This window comes from Lampris incognitus, chromosome 11, assembly GCF_029633865.1.
Source record: "Lampris incognitus isolate fLamInc1 chromosome 11, fLamInc1.hap2, whole genome shotgun sequence".
Classification (NCBI taxonomy): Eukaryota; Metazoa; Chordata; class Actinopteri; order Lampriformes; family Lampridae; genus Lampris; species Lampris incognitus.
The window spans coordinates 17,571,281-17,594,347 of NC_079221.1; the positions used below are offsets into that span (position 1 = coordinate 17,571,281).

General features: G+C 42.5%; 1 protein-coding gene across 5 annotated transcripts in view; it reads left to right on the forward strand.

The window, feature by feature from the left end:
- Nucleotides 1-23,067, forward strand: part of LOC130120511 (collagen alpha-3(VI) chain-like) — a 151,976-nt gene that overhangs the window by 108,525 nt on the left and 20,384 nt on the right. For 4 of the 5 annotated variants that reach the window (XM_056289075.1, XM_056289079.1, XM_056289080.1 and 1 more), the window contains 8 exons: nt 13,842-14,453; nt 14,703-15,329; nt 16,122-16,721; nt 16,914-17,528; nt 19,468-19,802; nt 19,894-19,972; nt 22,614-22,759; nt 22,914-23,006. In XM_056289075.1, the coding sequence (XP_056145050.1) occupies nt 13,842-14,453; nt 14,703-15,329; nt 16,122-16,721; nt 16,914-17,528; nt 19,468-19,802; nt 19,894-19,972; nt 22,614-22,759; nt 22,914-23,006 (3,107 nt within the window). The remainder of the gene's footprint in view (nt 1-13,841; nt 14,454-14,702; nt 15,330-16,121; nt 16,722-16,913; nt 17,529-19,467; nt 19,803-19,893; nt 19,973-22,613; nt 22,760-22,913; nt 23,007-23,067) is intronic. The other variant, XM_056289076.1, reaches the window with a different exon arrangement.

A 23,067-nucleotide genomic window follows, 5' to 3' on the forward strand; every position in this document is an offset into this window, starting at 1 on the left:
CCTCAACACCGGAGCAGCTCTCCAGTACTTGAGGGATAATGTCTTTACTGCCTCCTCTGGCAGCAGGCGCCTGGAAGGCGTTCCGCAGATGTTGATCCTGCTAAATGGTGGAAGGTCTTTTGACAACGTAGATAACCCGGCCTCTGCTCTCAAAGAGCAGGGTGTCTTTGTATTTGGCATTGGAACAAGGAACTCTGACAGTAGAGAACTGCAGAGGATATCATACGACCCTAGTTATGCTCTTTCCGTGTCTGAATTCACTGACCTCCCTAACGCCCAAGAGAAGCTTTCTTCCGTCATGGGCAAAGTCTTAGTGAGGGCAACTCCCACAACACCAACAGTAATTGGTAAGAAAATCACTGATTCTAACTGTCCACTATCATTGGAATTGGAAAAGCAGACCCCGTTCTGTGGGATTATTTACCATCTTAAGTTCATTGAAGCCACACTCACTTTTGTAACATAGTCACAGCAGGTTGAAATGATTGAAATTATCATGTTCAGGAGACGTTGAGCTTTTTCTTTTTCTTTGTTTTTAAATCTGGTGAAAAGCCTATGCGAACTTCAACTCATTAAATTTCAAATTTCAATATTCCTCAGCTGAACGCCAGCGTCCAAGAAAGGATGTTGTGTTCCTGCTAGATGGATCTGACGGCACTAGAGCTGGATTCTCAGCAATGCTTGACTTTGTCCAAAGAGTGGTGGAGACACTGAATGTGGATAAGAACAAAGACCGTGTCTCAGTGGTTCAGTACAGCAGAGATCCCACTGTCCAGTTCTATCTGAACACATATGCAACAAAAGCTGAGGTCCTTGACAGTATCAGAGGTTTGAGGCACAAAGGCGGCAGACCCCTCAATACCGGAGCAGCTCTCCAATACTTGAGGGATAATGTCTTCACCGCCTCAGCTGGAAGCAGGCGCCTGGAAGGCGTTCCGCAGATGTTGATCCTGCTAAATGGTGGAAGGTCTTTTGACAACGTAGATAACCCGGCCTCTGCTCTCAAAGAGCTGGGTGTCTTTGTATTTGGCATTGGAACAAGGAACTCTGACAGTAGAGAACTGCAGAGGATATCATACGACCCTAGTCATGCTCTTTCCGTGTCTGAATTCACTGACCTCCCTAACGCCCAAGAGAAGCTTTCTTCCGTCATAGGCAAAGTCTTAGCGAGGGCAACTCCCACAACACCAACAGTAATTGGTAAGAAAATCACTGATTCTAACTGTCCACTATCATTGGAATTGGAAAAGCAGACCCCGTTCTGTGGGATTATTTACCATCTTAAGTTCATTGCAGCCACACTCACTTTTGTAACATAGTCACAGCAGGTTGAAATGATTGAACTTATCATGTTCAGGGGACGTTGAGCTTTTTCTTTTTCTTTGTTTTTAAATCTGGTGAAAAGCCTATGCGAACTTCAACTCATTAAATTTCAAATTTCAATATTCCTCAGCTGAACGCCAGCGTCCAAGAAAGGATGTTGTGTTCCTGCTAGATGGATCTGACGGCACTAGAGCTGGATTCTCAGCAATGCTTGACTTTGTCCAAAGAGTGGTGGAGACACTGAATGTGGATAAGAACCAAGACCGTGTCTCAGTGGTTCAGTACAGCAGAGATCCCACTGTCCAGTTCTATCTGAACACATATGCAACAAAGGCTGAGGTCCTTGACAGTATCAGAGGTTTGAGGCACAAAGGCGGCAGACCCCTCAATACCGGAGCAGCTCTCCAATACTTGAGGGATAATGTCTTCACCGCCTCAGCTGGAAGCAGGCGCCTGGAAGGCGTTCCGCAGATGTTGATCCTGCTAAACGGTGGAAGGTCTTTTGACAACGTAGATAACCCGGCCTCTGCTCTCAAAGAGCTGGGTGTCTTTGTATTTGGCATTGGAACAAGGAACTCTGACAGTAGAGAACTGCAGAGGATATCATACGACCCTAGTTATGCTCTTTCCGTGTCTGAATTCACTGACCTCCCTAACGCCCAAGAGAAGCTTTCTTCCGTCATGGGCAAAGTCTTAGTGAGGGCAACTCCCACAACACCAACAGTAATTGGTAAGAAAATCACTGATTCTAACTGTCCACTATCATTGGAATTGGAAAAGCAGATCCCGTTCTGTGGGATTATTTACCATCTTAAGTTCATTGCAGCCACACTCACTTTTGTAACATAGTCACAGCAGGTTGAAATGATTGAAATTATCATGTTCAGGGGACGTTGAGCTTTTTCTTTTTCTTTGTTTTTGAATCTGTTGAAAAGCCTATGCGAACTTCAACTCATTAAATTTCAAATTTCAATATTCCTCAGCTGAACGCCAGCGTCCAAGAAAGGATGTTGTGTTCCTGCTAGATGGATCTGACGGCACTAGAGCTGGATTCTCAGCAATGCTTGACTTTGTCCAAAGAGTGGTGGAGACACTGAATGTGGATAAGAACAAAGACCGTGTCTCAGTGGTTCAGTACAGCAGAGATCCCACTGTCCAGTTCTATCTGAACACATATGCAACAAAGGCTGAGGTCCTTGACAGTATCAGAGGTTTGAGGCACAAAGGCGGCAGACCCCTCAATACCGGAGCAGCTCTCCAATACTTGAGGGATAATGTCTTCACCGCCTCAGCTGGAAGCAGGCGCCTGGAAGGAGTTCCACAGCTCCTAATAGTGCTGAGCGGTGGAAGATCCTTTGACAGTGTTGACACACCAGCCTCTGCTCTCAAAGAGCTTGGTGTTTTCACCTTTGCAATTGGAACCAGGAGCTCTGATAGCAGAGAACTGCAGGCGATATCCCATGAACCCAATTATGCTCTGTCTGTGGCTGACTTCACTGACCTTCCCCGTATCCAACAGCAACTTCTGTCCTCCATGGAGGAAGTTGTTGTTGATATAACCCTGGAATCACCAACTGTTTTAGGTATGTTAACAAAGTGATGCCTTTACTCGCCCAGTAGGTTTTCAAATTTGTATTTAGTTAAGTCAACGGAAAATTGAGCATCATTGTTAGTTTTGCTGTAGTTTTTCATCTAAGGGGAGTTGTTTTGATTTTCCCAAAAGCTCTAAAACTTGGATAACCGTAGCTAGGATGCTTTTGGTTTTTTTTCCACCCTCAGTAATAGAAATGTCCACTACTGGTGATTTGTCTGTAAGAACCATCTTTGTTGAGCTTATTTGATGTTTTATCTTATTTGTTTCTCAGTTGACCAAGACACTGTCAAAAAGGATGTAGTGTTCCTTGTGGATGGTTCTGATGGCACACGGAATGGATTCCCTGCCATGCGTGATTTTGTTGAGAGAGTGGTGGAGAAACTCAATGTGGGAGAAAACAATGACCGAGTCTCTGTGGTTCAATACAGCAGAGATCAGCAGGTCCATTTCTATCTGAACACATACAGCACAAAAGAAGAAGTACTTGACACAGTCAGAGGGCTGAGACACAGAGGAGGCAGACCCCTCAATACCGGGGCAGCCCTCCAGTACATCAGGGAAAACATCTTTACTGTGTCCTCTGGTAGCAGGCGCCTGGAAGGTGTTCCGCAGATACTGATTGTGTTGAGTGGCGGGCCATCTAGTGATAATGTGGGTACACCAGCGTTTGTTCTCAAAGAGAATGGGGTCTTGGTTCTTGGCGTCGCAACCAGAAATTCGAGCAGAGAGATGCAAAGGATTGCCACTGATCCCAAATATGTCCAGTCTGTGTCTCAAATGTCTGACCTTCCTAGTGTCCAGCAGACATTCATCTCCTCTCTCAACAGTGTACTTGTTGAAGTGACAAGCATAACTCCAACAGTTATCGGTAAGACACAGTTTGGTTTGATATTCCCCTTAAGAAATGTGCCAACGCTCATTCCCTTTATAGGGGTTAGTGTATACAACACACTTAAAGTCAAATGTAAGTTTGATTTCCCTCTAAGTCGTGCTGAGCTCCCTTAATATTTCATTTCTGATGCTCACAGTGGACCAAAGAACTACTAGAAAGGACGTAGTATTCCTGCTGGATGGTTCTGATGGTACAAGGAGTGGATTCCCATCTATGATAGACTTTGTTCAGAAAGTGGTGGAGAGACTCAACGTGGGAGAAAACAATGACCGAGTCTCTGTGGTTCAGTACAGCAGAGATCAGCAGGTCCATTTCTATCTGAACACATACAGCACAAAAGAAGAAGTACTTGACACGGTCAGAGGGCTGAGGCACAGAGGAGGCAGACCCCTCAACACCGGGGCAGCCCTCCAATACGTTTTGGACCAGGTCTTTACTGCCTCCTCTGGCAGCAGGCGCCTGGAAGGCGTTCCGCAGATATTGATCCTGCTCAATGGTGGAAGGTCTTTTGACAACGTAGATACCCCGGCCTCTGCTCTCAAAGAGCTAGGTGTCTTTGTTTTTGGCATTGGAACAAGGAACTCTGACAGTAGAGAACTGCAGAGGATATCATACGACCCTAGTTATGCTGTTTCCGTGTCTGAATTCACTGACCTCCCTAACGCCCAAGAGAAGCTTTCCTCCTTCATGGGCAAAGTCTTAGTGAGGGCAACACCCACAACACCAACAGTAATTGGTAAGAAATTCATTGATTCTAACTGTCCACTATCATTGGAATTGGAAAAGCAGATCCCGTTCTGTGGGATTATTTACCATCTTAAGTTCATTGCAGCCACACTCACTTTTGTAACATAGTCACAGCAGGTTGAAATGATTGAAATTATCATGTTCAGGGGACGTTGAGCTTTTTCTTTTTCTTAGTTTTTAAATCTGGTCAAAAGCCTATGCGAACTTCAACTCATTAAATGTCTAATTTCAATATTCCTCAGCTGAACGCCAGCATCCAAGAAAGGATGTTGTGTTCCTGCTAGATGGATCTGACGGCACTAGAGCTGGATTCTCAGCAATGCTTGACTTTGTCCAAAGAGTGGTGGAGACACTGAATGTGGATAAGAACAAAGACCGTGTCTCAGTGGTTCAGTACAGCAGAGATCCCACTGTCCAGTTCTATCTGAACACATATGCAACAAAGGCTGCGGTCCTTGACAGTATCAGAGGTTTGGGGCACAAAGGCGGCAGACCCCTCAATACCGGAGCAGCTCTCCAATACTTGAGGGATAATGTCTTCACCGCCTCAGCTGGAAGCAGGCGCCTGGAAGGAGTTCCACAGCTCCTTATAGTGCTGAGCGGTGGAAGATCCTTTGACAGTGTTGACACACCAGCCTCTGCTCTCAAAGAGCTTGGTGTTTTCACCTTTGCAATTGGAACCAGGAGCTCTGATAGCAGAGAACTGCAGGCGATATCCCATGAACCCAATTATGCTCTGTCTGTGGCTGACTTCACTGACCTTCCCCGTATCCAACAGCAACTTCTGTCCTCCATGGAGGAAGTTGTTGTTGATATAACCCTGGAATCACCAACTGTTTTAGGTATGTTAACAAAGTGATGCCTTTACTCGCCCAGTAGGTTTTCAAATTTGTATTTAGTTAAGTCAACGGAAAATTGAGCATCATTGTTTGTTTTGCTGTAGTTTTTCATCTAAGGGGAGTTGTTTTGATTTTCCCAAAAGCTCTAAAACTTGGATAACCGTAGCTAGGATGCTTTTGGTTTTTTTCCACCCTCAGTAATAGAAATGTCCACTACTGGTGATTTGTCTGTAAGAACCATCTTTGTTGAGCTTATTTGATGTTTTATCTTATTTGTTTCTCAGTTGACCAAGACACTGTCAAAAAGGATGTAGTGTTCCTTGTGGATGGTTCTGATGGCACACGGAATGGATTCCCTGCCATGCGTGATTTTGTTGAGAGAGTGGTGGAGAAACTCAATGTGGGAGAAAACAATGACCGAGTCTCTGTGGTTCAATACAGCAGAGATCAGCAGGTCCATTTCTATCTGAACACATACAGCACAAAAGAAGAAGTACTTGACACAGTCAGAGGGCTGAGACACAGAGGAGGCAGACCCCTCAATACCGGGGCAGCCCTGCAGTACATCAGGGAAAACATCTTTACTGTGTCCTCTGGTAGCAGGCGCCTGGAAGGTGTTCCGCAGATACTGATTGTGTTGAGTGGCGGGCCATCTAGTGATAATGTGGGTACACCAGCGTTTGTTCTCAAAGAGAATGGGGTCTTGGTTCTTGGCATCGCAACCAGAAATTCGAGCAGAGAGATGCAAAGGATTGCCACTGATCCCAAATATGTCCAGTCTGTGTCTCAAATGTCTGACCTTCCTAGTGTCCAGCAGACATTCATCTCCTCTCTCAACAGTGTACTTGTTGAAGTGACAAGCATAACTCCAACAGTTATCGGTAAGACACAGTTTGGTTTGATATTCCCCTTAAGAAATGTGCCACCGCTCATTCCCTTTATAGGGGTTAGTGTATACAACACACTTAAAGTCAAATGTAAGTCTGATTTCCCTCTAAGTCGTGCTGAGCTCCCTTAATATTTCATTTCTGATGCTCACAGTGGACCAAAGAACTACTAGAAAGGACGTAGTATTCCTGCTGGATGGTTCTGATGGTACAAGGAGTGGATTCCCATCTATGATAGACTTTGTTCAGAAAGTGGTGGAGAGACTCAACGTGGGAGAAAACAATGACCGAGTCTCTGTGGTTCAGTACAGCAGAGATCAGCAGGTCCATTTCTATCTGAACACATACAGCACAAAAGAAGAAGTACTTGACACGGTCAGAGGGCTGAGGCACAGAGGAGGCAGACCCCTCAACACCGGAGCAGCTCTCCAGTACTTGAGGGATAATGTCTTTACTGCCTCCTCTGGCAGCAGGCGCCTGGAAGGCGTTCCGCAGATGTTGATCCTGCTAAATGGGGGACGGTCTTTTGACAACGTAGATAACCCGGCCTCTGCTCTCAAAGAGCTGGGTGTCTTTGTATTTGGCATTGGGACAAGGAACTCTGACAGTAGAGAACTGCAGAGGATATCATACGACCCTAGTTATGCTGTTTCCGTGTCTGAATTGACTGACCTCCCTAACGCCCAAGAGAAGCTTTCCTCCGTCATGGGCAAAGTCTTAGTGAGGGCAACTCCCACAACACCAACAGTAATTGGTAAGAAAATCACTGATTCTAACTGTCCACTATCATTGGAATTGGAAAAGCAGACCCCGTTCTGTGGGATTATTTACCATCTTAAGTTCATTGCAGCCACACTCACTTTTGTAACATAGTCACAGCAGGTTGAAATGATTGAAATTATCATGTTCAGTGGACGTTGAGCTTTTTCTTTTTCTTTGTTTTTAAATCTGGTGAAAAACCTATGCGAACTTCAACTCATTAAATTTCAAATTTCAATATTCCTCAGCTGAACGCCAGCGTCCAAGAAAGGATGTTGTGTTCCTGCTAGATGGATCTGACGGCACTAGAGCTGGATTCTCAGCAATGCTTGACTTTGTCCAAAGAGTGGTGGAGACACTGAATGTGGATAAGAACAAAGACCGTGTCTCAGTGGTTCAGTACAGCAGAGATCCCACTGTCCAGTTCTATCTGAACACATATGCAACAAAGGCTGCGGTCCTTGACAGTATCAGAGGTTTGGGGCACAAAGGCGGCAGACCCCTCAATACCGGAGCAGCTCTCCAATACTTGAGGGATAATGTCTTCACCGCCTCAGCTGGAAGCAGGCGCCTGGAAGGAGTTCCACAGCTCCTAATAGTGCTGAGCGGTGGAAGATCCTTTGACAGTGTTGACACACCAGCCTCTGCTCTCAAAGAGCTTGGTGTTTTCACCTTTGCAATTGGAACCAGGAGCTCTGATAGCAGAGAACTGCAGGCGATATCCCATGAACCCAATTATGCTCTGTCTGTGGCTGACTTCACTGACCTTCCCCGTATCCAACAGCAACTTCTGTCCTCCATGGAGGAAGTTGTTGTTGATATAACCCTGGAATCACCAACTGTTTTAGGTATGTTAACAAAGTGATGCCTTTACTCGCCCAGTAGGTTTTCAAATTTGTATTTAGTTAAGTCAACGGAAAATTGAGGATCATTGTTTGTTTTGCTGTAGTTTTTCATCTAAGGGGAGTTGTTTTGATTTTCCCAAAAGCTCTAAAACTTGGATAACCGTAGCTAGGATGCTTTTCGTTTTTTTCCACCCTCAGTAATAGAAATGTCCACTACTGGTGATTTGTCTGTAAGAACCATCTTTGTTGAGCTTATTTGATGTTTTATCTTATTTGTTTCTCAGTTGACCAAGACACTGTCAAAAAGGATGTAGTGTTCCTTGTGGATGGTTCTGATGGCACACGGAATGGATTCCCAGCCATGCGTGATTTTGTTGAGAAAGTGGTGGAGAAACTCAATGTGGGAGAAAACAATGACCGAGTCTCTGTGGTTCAATACAGCAGAGATCAGCAGGTCCATTTCTATCTGAACACATACAGCACAAAAGAAGAAGTACTTGACACAGTCAGAGGGCTGAGACACAGAGGAGGCAGACCCCTCAATACTGGCGCAGCCCTCCAGTACATCAGGGAAAACATCTTTACTGTGTCCTCTGGTAGCAGGCGCCTGGAAGGTGTTCCGCAGATACTGATTGTGTTGAGTGGCGGGCCATCTAGTGATAATGTGGGTACACCAGCGTTTGTTCTCAAAGAGAATGGGGTCTTGGTTCTTGGCATCGCAACCAGAAATTCGAGCAGAGAGATGCAAAGGATTGCCACTGATCCCAAATATGTCCAGTCTGTGTCTCAAATGTCTGACCTTCCTAGTGTCCAGCAGACATTCATCTCCTCTCTCAACAGTGTACTTGTTGAAGCAGCAAGCATAACTCCAACAGTGTTTGGTAAGAATCAGTTTGTTTTGATAATTCTTTTAAGAAATTTGTCACCAGTCATTCCTTGTATTGGAGGTTAGTTAAATCATCACAATTAAAGTCAAATATAAGTCTTATTTTCCTCTAAGCACTGCTCAGCTCACTTAATATTTCATTTCTAATCATCACAGTGGACCAAAGAACTACTAACAGGGATGTAGTATTCCTGTTGGACGGTTCTGATGGTACAAGGAGTGGATTCCCATCTATGATAGACTTTGTTCAGAGAGAGGTGGACAAACTTAATGTGGGAGAAAACAATGACCGAGTCTCTGTTGTTCAGTACAGCAGTGATCAGCATGTCCATTTCCATCTGAACACATACAGCACAAAAGAAGAAGTACTTGACACGGTCAGAGGGCTGAGGCATAGAGGAGGCCGACCCCTCAACACTGGGGCAGCCCTTCAATTTATTATAGACAACGTCTTTACTGCCTCCTCTGGCAGTAGGCGCCTGCAAGGTGTTCCTCAGATGTTGATCCTGCTAAATGGTGGAAGGTCTTTTGACAACGTAGATACCCCGGCCTCTGCTCTCAAAGAGCTTGGTGTCTTTGTGTTTGACATGGGAATAAGGAATTCTGACAGTAGAGAACTGCAGAGGATATCATACGACCCTAGTTATGCTCTTTCCGTGTCTGAATTCACCGACCTCCCCAACGCTCAAGAGAAGCTTTCCTCTGTCATGGGCACAGTTTTAGTGAGGGCAACTCCTATAACACCAACACTAATCGGTAAGAAATTTATTGCTTCTAAGTTTCCACTATGTTTGCATCGGAGTTGGAAAAGCAGATTCCATTCTGAGGAATTATTTACCATATTAAGTTCATAGAATTCACACTCACTTTTATAACATAGTCACAGTAGGTTGAAATGATTTAACATAATTTTCATGATACATTGAGTTTTTGTTTTTTTTTAAATCTGGTCACAGGCGTAGTCAAACTTCAACTCAATAAATTTCTAATTTCAATATTCCTCAGCTGAACACCGGCGTCCAAGAAGGGATGTTGTTTTCCTGCTAGATGGATCTGACGGCACTAGAGCTGGATTCTCAGCAATACTTGACTTTGTCCAAAGAGTAGTAGAGACACTGAATGTGGATAAGAACAAAGACCGTGTCTCGGTGGTTCAGTACAGCAGAGATCCCACTGTCCAGTTCTATCTGAACACATATGCAACAAAGGCTGGGATCCTTGACACTATCAGAGGTTTGAGACACAAAGGCGGCAGACTCCTCAATACCGGAGCAGCGCTCCAGTACTTGAGGGATAATGTCTTCATCTCCTCAGCTGGAAGCAGGCGCCTGGAAGGAGTTCCACAGCTCCTAATAGTGCTGAGCGGTGGAAGATCCTTTGACAGTGTTGACACACCAGCCTCTGCTCTCAAAGAGTTGGGTGTTTTCACCTTTGCAATTGGAACCAGGAGCTCTGATAGCAGAGAACTGCAGACGATATCCCATGAACCCAATTATGCTCTGTCTGTGGCTGACTTCACTGACCTTCCCCGCATCCAACAGCAACTTCTGTCCTCCATGGAGGAAGTTGTTGTTGCTATAACCCCGGAATCACCAACTGTTTTAGGTATGTTAACAAAGTGATGCTTTTACTCGCCCAGTAGGTTTTCAAATTTGTATTTAGTTAAGTCAAAGGAAAACTGAGCATCATTGTTTGTTTTGCTTTAGTTGTTCCATCTAAGGGAAGTTGTTTTCATTCTTCCAAAAGCTCTAAAACTTGGATAGCAATAGCTTGTAGTTTTTTTTCTCAGTAACAGAAATGTCCATGACTGGTGATTAGTCTGGAAGAAACATAGTTGTTGAGCTTATTTGATGTATTATCTTATTGGTTTCTCAGTTGACCAAGACACTCTCAAAAAGGATGTAGTGTTCCTTGTGGATGGTTCTGATAGCACACGGAATGGATTCCCTGCCATGCGTAATTTTGTTGAGAGAGTGGTGGAGAAACTCAATGTGGGAGAAAACAATGACCAAATCTCTGTGGTTCAGTACAGCAGAGATCAGCAGGTCCATTTCTATCTAAACACATACAGCACAAAAGAAGACGTACTTGACACGGTCAGAGGGCTGAGACACAGAGGAGGCAGACCCCTCAACACCGGGGCAGCCCTCCAGTACATCAGGGAAAACATCTTTACTGTGTCGTCTGGTAGCAGGCGCCTGGAAGGTGTTCCGCAGATACTGATTGTGTTGAGTGGTGGGCCATCCAGTGATTCAGTCAGCCGGGCTTCTTCCGATTTGAGAGCCATTGGCGTTCATGTTGTTGGCATCTCTATTAAAAAGGGTGGCACCAGAGAAATGCTCATGATTACATCCAAGCCTGTTTTTAAGGCAGTAGATTTCACAGATCTTTCACGTTTGCATGTAGGTGTCCTTTCAACAATTTCAGCAGTGTCTGATCCTAAATTTTCAGGTAAAGACTTTCCTATTTGAATGAGTCCATTTAGGTAATTTTTTTTAGTACATATATTGACAACTTCCATCACTACTAATCAAAATATTGACCAGCATTTGCAAAACATTCCATCCATTTCTAATACATATCTTATGATTATTTCTGTCTTCATTTATTTTTAAATATTCTAATGAGTAATATTTTGTTTCATCGCAATTTATATTTTTTCGCTTTACAACATACTAAAGGTTTCAAGTTTTTTAAACTGTAAATACAAATGGGCAATGAGATTTTTTCTTAAATATCTCAAGTAAACAACATTATTTTACACTTCAATCTTGGAAATAAATAAGCAGTAGCTACATAGACCGGTTTTTCTGCAATAAAATCATCATTTCAAACAAACAAAATCTCAGAATAGAAACTGTACTAGCTTTCACTTGCTCTTACAATCACATTGTTTTTGCAGTAATAGGACTTTTCTTGTTTTGCTTTATTGAAAAGCAGTTATGTTTGAACTATATCAAATACAATGCAGTCTTTTGCAAGAATGCAATGAAGAATTGTGTCATGAAAAATAAGCAGAATTGTTGTCCATTTAACTTAACTGAAAAAAAAACATTCTTGTTTCTTTATTGATACTTGAGTGTACTGGAGGCAGACCTTTCAACTTTCATGTGACTCCCAGTACACCAAGAAAAACCCTGTCAATACTCACTTAATCTCACAGAGCTCCTTTGATGTCTTTAGGGTGATGCAAGTTTTTTTTAAAACCTTGCATCATGGGATACTAACCATAAAGAGTCTTAAGCATTTTCAGTCCTTTTCATTCTCGTCTTCTCCTTCATGCGAATTGCTGCTTAATCCTTCGACATGGTACGGCATTGTTTCATCTTTTCTTGAAACCTTCATGAGTCAAAATTAGTTTTGACGTTTTTTTTAAAAAAAATTTTATTCAAATTTGCCATTGGAAAATTTGATATATAGCTTTGTTTTCTTACACTGTTGCTGCCAGCATGTGATAAAATCTTTCTACTTTAAGCAGCATTTCAAAATAAAATGCTGCATATTTTATTCACTTTGCCTCTTAATACTTTTTGTGCATCATTCCATGTGGTGGTTGAGGTTAACTTTCCTTTTTCCAGCTTCACATGTTTCACATTGTTTCATCTTTTTTTGAAACCTCCCTGAATCAAAATTAGTTTTAACGTTTTTTTTTAATTCAAAATTGCCATTGGAAAATTTTTAATTTTTAGTTATACAGTGTTGCTGCCAGCATGTGATAATGTATTTTAGCAAAAACTCTTTCTACTTTAAGCAGTATTTCAAAATAAAATGCTGCATATTTTATTCGTTTTGCCTCTTAACACTTTACGTATCATTCCATGTGGTGATTGAGGTTAACGTTCCTGTTTTCAGCTTCACTTGGTTTTGCAATATGCAAAAGTTAAAGCATAGGTCCATCTTTCGCCACAAGTTTTGGGCCTTGTTTCAACAACATGACACATACTCTCTTCTGCAGAATTGCATACCGGAATACAAGATGTTGTTTTTCTCCTTGATGGCTCTGATGCTAGCCGAAATGGATTTTCTGCCATACGTGACTTTGTACGCGGAGTCATTGAAAACCTTGATGTGGCAAAAAATAGGCACAGAATTGCAGTAGCCCAGTACAGTGGAGACACAAAAGTGCACTTCTTCTTGAGATCCCACTCATCCAAAGACACTATAATCAGAATCATTCGAACACTGCGGCACAAAGGAGGAAGACAACGAAACACTGGTGCAGCTATACAGTATATTTCGGAAAATGTCTTTAGAACTCTTGCTGGTAGTCGGCAACTTGAAGGAATTAAGCAGATTTTGATAGTATTCTCTGCTGGCCCCTCCAGTGATAATTTCATGCAACAGATCATATCCCTTCATGGTCGTGGCATTCTTAACTTCATCATTGGTATTGGTCCTGTCAATCTTCCAACCACTGTATTGAATAGCACTTTTGTGTTCCCAATCAGTGACTTTGGACAACTCCCAGATATCTTATTGAATGTACTATTTACTTTAAAGCACTTAACTATGACAGGTAAGTTGACTCTTGTAAATGTATTTATTGTGAATGAATAGCAAAACATAAAATGAAATCCAACTAGCTCAAGTACCAGTATTGCTAGAATTCAAAAATATAAACAAAACAGATGTGTTGTCATTTTTACCACTCTTATCTATAACAGTTGATTTAACTTTGATTTGAAATGTGTTAGAATAGCTTTAGACTTTCAGCTGTCATACATCAGTTCAAAGGTTCTAGTATCAGCAAAACTATAGTATTACTGATTACAGCATGACAAAATGCAATCTTGAATTTGCCCAATGAGACAAATGACATTGACATTCACGACCTATACAAACAGCGACAGTGAACTTTTCTCCTATTTGTCAAAAAAATGTGAGCAACTGTTTCATTTTCTCAGTCAAGGAGATAAAACACTTGAAAGGTGTTTCAGGTGTTCAGTTATATAAAGAAACTGAATGACACTTTTGAAAGGTGCTTTTAAATTCGTTATGTTTCACCTTGACTATTTGCTCTGCATCTTAATAAATTCATGATAGATGATTTTTTTTTTTTTTGCTTTTAGCTGAGTTCCAAGGACCAAGGAAGGATGTGGTCTTTCTTGTTGATGGTTCTGATGGCGTTGGTCGAGAATTCCCCATCATCCAGGAGTTTATCCGTAGGGTTGTGGAGAATCTCAACGTGGGAGAGAACAAGATCCGTATAGGAGTAATCCAATATGGTGACTCTCCAAATGCTGATATGTATCTGAACACCCATACCACCAAAGAGGGTGTTTTGAATGCCATCAAGGGAATAAGGCAGAGAGGGGGAAGGCAACGAAACCTGGGCCAGGCAATGGAGTTTGTCAGTCGGGATGTCCTGACAGCAGCACGTGGTAGCAGGAAACAAGAGGGTGTACCACAGTTCGTTATTGTCGTCTCCAGTGGCGGCTCCACAGATGACATCAACCGTCCAGCATCATCCCTTAAGCAGTCAGGGGTTGTGCCCTTCAGCATTGGGACCAGAGATGTTAACCCTAAAGAACTACAAGTGGTTTCATATGTTCCTAACTTTGCCTATACTGTAGATGACCTCCCTGGCCTGTACATAGTCCAAGATGGCCTTATCTCCACACTTACTGAGTTGTCAGATGATGACATTGCCAGCATGCGCCCAGTTTTCCCAACCTATGATGGTAATTTTCTTCACTCAAATTACTTCCAAATAATGACATTGAATTAACTTTTAGAGCCAATAAACGGTTCAAATGTGAATAGTTGATAGTTATTTAATGGTAAATAGTCATTAAAAAGTTGTCTACCTGCACTGTCAATTTCCCAAGACTGAACATCATGATTCCAGCTATATACATGAATGTCAGATTGATTATTTTTTGTAACACTAGCTAACAATCATGCCTTGTCAATCTGTTTGTTGTCTTTAGCAGATACCACAGCAGTAACCACTGGTGCAGACAAGAGGGATGTTGTGTTTCTTATTGATGGCACGACAGCAATGCGCAGCGAGTTCCCCTCCATCCGTGAAATGATTAGGAGAGTAGTGGAAAAACTGGATGTAGGGCTGGATAGGGTTCGAGTCGCAGTGGTTCAATACAGTGATGACCCCAAAGTGGAATTCTATCTGAATGAATTATCCTCCAAAGATGAAGTGCGCCAAGCTGTGGCAAAGCTTCGGAGTCGAGGTGGGAATCAGCTGAACACAGGTCGTGCTCTGGAGTGGGTCTCCAAACACATCTACCAGAGGGTCGCAGGAAGCCGAATTGAGGAAGCTGTGCCTCAGTTCCTCATTCTTGTCACTGGTGGAAGGTCAACAGATGACGTCTCCGGCCCAGCTAATCATCTTAAGAGCAACCTGGTCGCTCCTCTTGCCATTGGCGGAAGAAATGCAGACCCCAATGAACTAAGAGAAATTGCCCTGAAACCTGAGCTCATATATACAGTCAACAGTTTCCAACAACTTCCAAGTGTGGAGCAGCAGCTTGTTGCTTCAGTTAACACAATGACCACTGCAGATATATCCAGTAGTTATATTCCTCCTTCAGTAGAGCCACGTAAGTAATACTACTTTATCAACTTCAACACTTAAAGATAGAATGAGTAGGATTTTCCTAAAAATCAGTGTATACACTCATACAAAACAATCCCTCTTCACTTAGGACCCACTAGATATGTGTGGGGGTGTCTGTGTCTGCAGAGACCCTGTCCTCTGCCTGTATTTTCTTATTTTGTTGTGTATGGGACATTTCTGGGCGTTAACCTTTGGGCAGCGGGACTCTAAAAACGTAGCGACCAGGTGCCAGATCGATATCATAAGCACACAGCCAAGAGGAAGCTGTGACAATGGCAGACACAGTGCCAAAAAGATGCAAACATAGCAAAGTGAAACGTCAAGCGGGCAAAGGTTGTTCCAAAATGAGAGTGAATATGGGGTTGGCTTTCATCCACTGGTGAGCAATGAAGGAGAGGATGGGAATGATGCGGAGCTGGCCTGTACACTAGGATGTGTTGTGGCAACTGTGGCCAGGGGCGTGTGCTTCTGGTGTTGTTGAACTGGGGCGGAGTGGCCAACTTTGAATGTTGTGTTTACAAACCGGAATAGACAAATCCTACTTGTTCTACCTTTAAAGCTGACAAAAAATATATATATATAAAAAAACCCTTGGAATAAAATGTCTATTTCAAATACTTATACAAATGTAGCTTTCGAATTGAAGTTTAACTGAAATACACTCGAGAGAAAATTGTAAAATGAGTCATCACAGTTTGACCTATCTACATTTTATTGAATAGTAATTATGATTTCCTGCTGTGTGTCCTTGTTGTCATTCTTTGTTACTGTGCAGGCAACCTAAACCTTGGAAGGAAAGACATAATTTTCCTCATTGATGGCTCTGACAACACAGGCCCCGCTGGTATTGCTCATATCCGTGACTTCATCCTAAGCATTATTCAACAGCTGGATGTGCAGCCTGACCAAGTGCGTGTGGCTGTTGTCCAGTATGCGGACAGAGTTAAAACAGAGTTCTCTCTGAACTCACACAACAACAAACCAGCCGTTCTCTCTGCCATCAAAAGGCTACGCCAGATGGGTGGCCGGTCTGCAAACCTGGCTGAAGCCATTGAGTATGTCATCCGAAATGAACTGAAAGCTTCTGCAGGTGTACGTCCAGCTGAGGCCTCCCAGCATCTAGTTGTTCTCACAGGTGGACGTTCACCGAGCGATGTGTCTGTCTATGGTCCTCTGCTCAAAGGCTCCCGGGTCAACTGTATTGGTATTGGAGCTGGTGCTGCAGAACCTAGGCAGCTCATCCAAGTTGCCACTTCCCCAGCTGATGTCTTCCAGATTCCCACATTCCCCGGTCTGCCTGTCATCAAAGACAGGTTTATTGCCAGACTGAATGGGACCATCCCAGACGAGATCCCAACAACTTACGACGAACCCAGTAAGTATCAAAAAAATATAAATATGTTAATTGCACTATGTTCAAGACTAATAGTAAATTGTTTGATCGTAAAGCAAATATAGAATTACTCCTACTTAGCCAGAACATATTTTGATATTGAGTGAGTTGTCCTCCATCTGCTATTCTTTTCCCTCTCCACCCTTCCCTGCAAAATCTCTTCTCCACTCAAAGCAGCAGGTCTCCCAAAAGCAAAGGAGGCGGACATTGTGTTTTTAGTGGATGGCTCCATCAATTTGGGAAAAGATAACTTCCGGGAAGTGATGGATTTCATCGTTAACCTTATTGACCTATTCTTCACTGAGAGAGACAACCTTCAGATTGGCTTTGCACACTATGCCACAGATGTAACTGACGTCTTTTATCTCAACACATACAAGAACAGGAACGACATCATGAGTGCCATCCAGCGAGCGGAATACAAAGGTGGACGAAGAATTAACACTGGTGCAGCTATCCGCCATGTTCAGGAGAATCACTTCACCAAAGCAAGAGGCAGCAGAAAGGATAAGGGCATCCCGCAGATCCTGATGGTAATTACTGGAGGACGTTCAGCCGATGATAGTAAGACTGCAGCACTTGGACTTAAAGCCACAGGGGTGAGAATTTATGCTGTAGGAGTGGGCAACATTGAAAATGAGTTGGAAAACCTGGGAAGCGAGTCATCCACTGTAGCTAGGGCAAGTACCTTTCAGGAGCTCTCAGAGCTGAATGAGCAGATCCTGGAGACTTTGGACGATGAGGTGAAGGGTGTCAAGCTCTGTACTGGTGTGCAAGAAGCCCCTAAAGGTGATAATCACAGAGATTTCATTTCTTTATGCTAACAATGTTATTTTTACTCTCTATATTATATTATATTAAATGTAAGTGACAGATCTTAGGAAAGATTCTTTCCTGCTGTTGTTCCATTTACAAACCCCAATTCCAATGAAGTTGGGACGTTGTGTAAAATGTAAATAAAAACAGTATACAATGATTTGCAAATCCTTTTCGACCTATATTCAACTGAATACACTACAAAGACAAGATATTTAATGTTCAAACTGATAAACTTTGTTTTTTTGCAAATATTCACTCACTTTGAATTTGATGCCTGCAACACATTCCAAAAGAGCTGGGACAGGATTATGTTCACTACTGTGTTACATCACCTTTCCTTTTAACAACACTCAAGCGTTTGGGAACTGAGGACACTAACTGTTAAAGCTTTGTAGGTGGAATTCTTTCCCATTCTTGCTTGATGTACGACTTCAGTTGCTCAACAGTCCGGGGTCTCCGTTGTCGTATTTTGCGCTTCATAATGCGCCACACATTTTCAATGGGAGACAGGTCTGGACTGCAGGCAGGCCAGTCTAGTACCAGCACTCTTTTACTACGAAGCCACGCTGTTGTAACACGTGCAGAATGTGGCTCGGCATCGTCTTGCTGAAATAAGCAGGGACGTCCCTGAAAAAGACGTCGCTTGGATGGCAGCATATGTTGCTCCAAAACCTGTATGTACCTTTCAGCATTAATGGTGCCTTCACAGATGTGCAAGTTACCCATGATGCCATGGGCACTAACACACCCCCATACCATCACAGATGCTGGCTTTTGAACTTTGCGCTGATAACAATCTGCACGGTCCTCTTCCTCTTTAGCCCGGAGGACACAACGTCCACGATTTCCAAAAACAATTTGAAATGTGGACTTGTCAGACCACAGCACACTTTTCCACTTTGCGTCAGTCCATCTCAGATGAGCTCGGGCCCAGAGAAGCTGGCGGCGTTTCTGGGTGTTGTTGATATATGGCTTTCCCTTTGCATGGTAGAGGTTTAACTTGCACTTGTAGATGTAGCGACGATCTGTGTTAACTGACGATGGTTTTCCGAAGTGTTCCTGAGCCTACGTGGTAATATCCTTTACACAATGATGTCGGTTTTTAATGCAGTACCGCCTGAGGGGTCGAGGGTCACGGACATTCAATGTTGGTTTTCGGCCTTGCCGCTTACGTGCAGAGATTTCTCCGGATTCTCTGAATGTTTTGATGATATTATGGACTGTAGATGATGAAATCCCTAAATTCCTTACGATTGTATGTTGAGAAACGTTGTTCTTACACTGTTGGACCATTTGCTCACGCAGTTGTTCACGAAGTGGTGAACCTCGCCCCATCCTTGCTTGTTAAGGAGTGAGCCTTTCGGGGATGCTCCTTTTATACCCAATCATGACACTCACCTGTTTCCAATTAACCTGTTCACCTGTGGAATGTTCCAAACAGGTGTTTTTTGAGCATCCCTCAACTTTCCCAGTCTTTTGTTACCCCTGTCCCAGCTTCTATGGAACGTGTTGCAGGCATCAAATTCAAAATGAGTGAATATTTGCAAGAAACAATAAAGTTTATCAGTTTGAACATTAAAATCTTGTCTTTGTAGTGTATTCAATTGAATATAGGTCGAAAAGGATTTGCAAATCATTGTATTCTGTTTTTATTCACGTTTTACACAACGTCCCAACTTCATTGGAATTGGGGTTTGTATTTCTTGTTTTTATTTTTTCTCTTTTTTGTTTTTTTTTCTGAGTGAGTGATATCTGCAATTGCTAGCAGCTGCTGTGTACTGGAGTGTAGTGTACTCCTTGTACGCACGCACACTTGGCCAATAAAGTTGATTCTGCTTATTGATTCAGAGGCTTTGCTTCTGGTTTATAAAACAAGACATTCTTAACATAACCTTGATCTGTCTCACAGCCTGCAGTGTGGAGGTACTGGTGGGCTTTGATGTTTCCTCCCAGAACATCTTTGCTGCTCAGACCAACCTTCAGAGTAAAATGGGTGCGATTCTTCAGAGGATCTCCAAGATGACTGCCATCAGCTGCTCATCAGGGCAGACTCCCTCAGTGCAAGTAGGTATGCTGGCCATGGATTCTGCTTCTGAGCCTGTCCAGCTGGACTTCACAGACAATGCGGATCAGCTCTTTGAGTCCTTCAGAGGCTTGCGTAGTCGTGGACCCTATCTCTTCAATGGAAAAACCATCACAGCTTACACCAATAGGTTTAAGAGCAGACAGGACAATGTTGTTAAGGTGGGTAGGCAAAACCTTTTTAACACATCAATGTGGATACTCCCAGAAACATGAGGAAATCTAAATGTGATGTTATTTTTCTTCCCCAAAGGTTGTCATCCATCTGACTGATGGCCTTGATGCCCCATACTCTGAAATGAAGAGGCGGGTTGAGGAGCTTCGACTGTCAGGTAGCAAATTTTATATAAGCTATTAAGTATCTTAAAGGCTTGAAAGTATAATAAGGTCACACCCTTTCAGCCGTCCGATTTTAATGTCGGAATTTGCTACTGTTTCTCTACAGTTCCTTGTAAATACTGTAGCCCTTATGCGTCCGTCCTCCAGTCCCTGTGATATAGTTCCAACACTACTACTACTACTTTTGGCTGCTCCCATTAGGTGTCGCCACAGCGGACCATCCGTTTCCATTTCTTCCTGTCCTCTGCATCTTCCTCTGTCACACCAGCCACCTGCATGTCTTCTCTCACCACATCCAGAAACCTCCTCTTTGGCCTTCCTCTTTTCCTCTTCTCTGGCAGCTCCATATTCAGCATCCTTCTCCCAATATACTCAGCATCTGTCCTCCACACATGTCCAAGCCATCTCAATCTTGCCTCTCTTGCTTTGTCTCCAAACCGTCCAACCTGAGCTGTCCCTCTAATGTAATTGTTCCTAATCCTGTCCTTCTTTGTCACTCCCAATGAAAATCTTAGCAACATTTTTAAAATCCATTCTCCCTGGCTTAAGTCCCAGCCTGCTCTCTATCATCAAATACTCACTCACATCCAAGTCCACATCTGACTATTTTAAAATTGCCTGTTCAGCCCCTCCTCAAAAAACCCTCTCTCGATCCGGCAATGGTAGAGAATTATAGACCAATTTCCAAACTTTCTTTTTGTATCCAAAATCCTTGGAAAAAAACTGTTGCGGACCAAATCCTGCAGCTGACTGAGGGTTATAACAGTTTCGATAAATTTCAATCTGGCTTTCATCACAAGCATAGAACTGAGACTGCATTACTTTTTAAAAAAAAAATGTTTATTTGCATTTACAATGTCAGTAATACAAGTCACATATTAAACAATTTAACACAATAAATCCCTCACCTCCCCCCACCCCCCTCCCGACATTCCCAACTCCTTAAGGAGAACTACAGATTCAAGAAATAATGAAATTACACTCAACTAAATCGAAGACAAAAAAAAGTTAAAAAAATAAATAATCAGATTGTAAACAGAGAATCTCTCGGTTTACAATCAATACTAGTTGGGCCATTCCTGACTTGAGTCAAGAGGCATCCCAGTCTGTTATACTGGTTCAAGTAAGTAAGTCAGAAAAGGCATCCAGACTTTCTTGAACTTGTCCCTGTCACCCCTTTAGGTAAATTTTATCTTTTCCAACTTAAGATAAAACACAATATCCCTGATACATCTGACATGAGATGGGGGTCTTGAGCTCTTCCAATTTAAGAGTATTAGGCATCGAGCTAGTAATGTAGTAAAGGCCACCAATTTATACATGTTAGATGGCCAGTCACCGCCTTCCAGTCTCACACCAAGTATGGCAATTAAAGGATGCGGATCAATAGTTGTACTGAAATTTTCGCTTAAGGATTTAAATATTGCTGACCAAAATGTATGTAGATCAGGGCATGTCCAGAACATGTGCTGAGACTGCATTATTAAGAGTGTCCAATGACATTGTTATGCATAAAGGTGAATATTCTTATTCGTCTAGATTTAACCGCTGCCTTTGATACCATCAATCATGCCATCTTACTTGATTGGCTGCAGAACTGGGTTGGCATTTCTGGTACAGCGTTAAATTGGTTTTGTTCTTGTCTGACTAATAGATATTTCAGTGTTTGTATTAACAATCTTATATCCTCAACAGCTCCCCTACTACTCTTCTCTTTATACATGCTTCCCCTGGATTATTTGTTTAGTCACTTTCAAGACATGTCATACCACTCTTCTGCTGATGACACTCCGATCTATTTCTCTGCCAAACCCAATAACCTGAATCAACTGTCCTCCCTTCATGATTGCTTAGCTGCCACTAAAGACTGGATGTTCCTTAATGTCCTCCATCTAAACCCTGACAAAACTGTACTTTGCCACTGCAGTTGATCAGTTTATTGTTCCACTTCATCAAAACATCAAACCTACTGCTAAAAATCTTGGTGTCATCTTTGAACAGAATGTCTTTTGATCACTTTACTAAGCTTGTCCAATCCAGTTTTCTTCAGCTAAGAAATATTACAAAAATCGGAAATATTTTGTCTTTTAAGGATATCAAAATATTCACATTTCTCCCATCTATATTACTGTAATTCCCTCTACTCTTGCCTTAACCAAGCTACTTCAAATCGCCTACAGTTGATTCAGAATGTAGCTGCTAGACTAATAACTAGAGCTAGCACTAGGTCCTATATTACACCTATTCTTACATCCCACCATTGGCTTACTGTATAATTCAGAATAATCTATATTGATTAAATTTAAAGCACTGCATGATCTTGCCCCAATCCATTAGATTTGCTGAATCTTTTGACTGTTTTAAGCGGCTTCTAAAAACCCATCTTTTCAGGCAAGCCTTTTTATAGATCCCCATCCCTGCCTTCTGTTTTGGTTCATTTTTAGCTCGGTCTGTTACTCCCTATGCCATGTTTTATATTCATTCAATTTATGTATTTACCCTTATTTTCTGTATTGAGTGTAAAGCACTTTGTAACTGTGTTTTTAAAAGTGCTATATAAATAAAAATGTACTTACTTACCCTTGCAACAAGCAGAAATTATTCATCCTATCAACTCTGGTATGCGCTCAATAGGTGTGAACAGTTTTATCTTGGTGGGTCTGGAGCGGGTGCCCAAATTTGAGGAAGCTGTGCTGCTGGAGTTTGGTCGAGGGTTCAGGTACACCAGGCCACTACGAATCAATATCATGGACTTGGACTATGAGCTTATGGAGGAACTGGTGAGTAACAGTGAATCAGATAGCCCATGTGTATGTGATATCACAGATCACTAGTAACTCTAAAGTGAACAGACTACATATCCAAATAGACTTTTTATATTTTTTGAGTTTCCTTTCTTTCTTTATTTACTGTATATTTTATATTCCTGGTTAGGACAATATTGCAGAAAGAGAGTGCTGTGCAGTGCCATGCAAATGCACTGGCACAAGGGGGGACAGAGGAGGAGTTGGTCTTCCAGGCCTCAAGGTAAATAACGTTTAGATTAAAAAGAAATATTTTCTGTTCATGCTTCTTAAAAGACATAGAA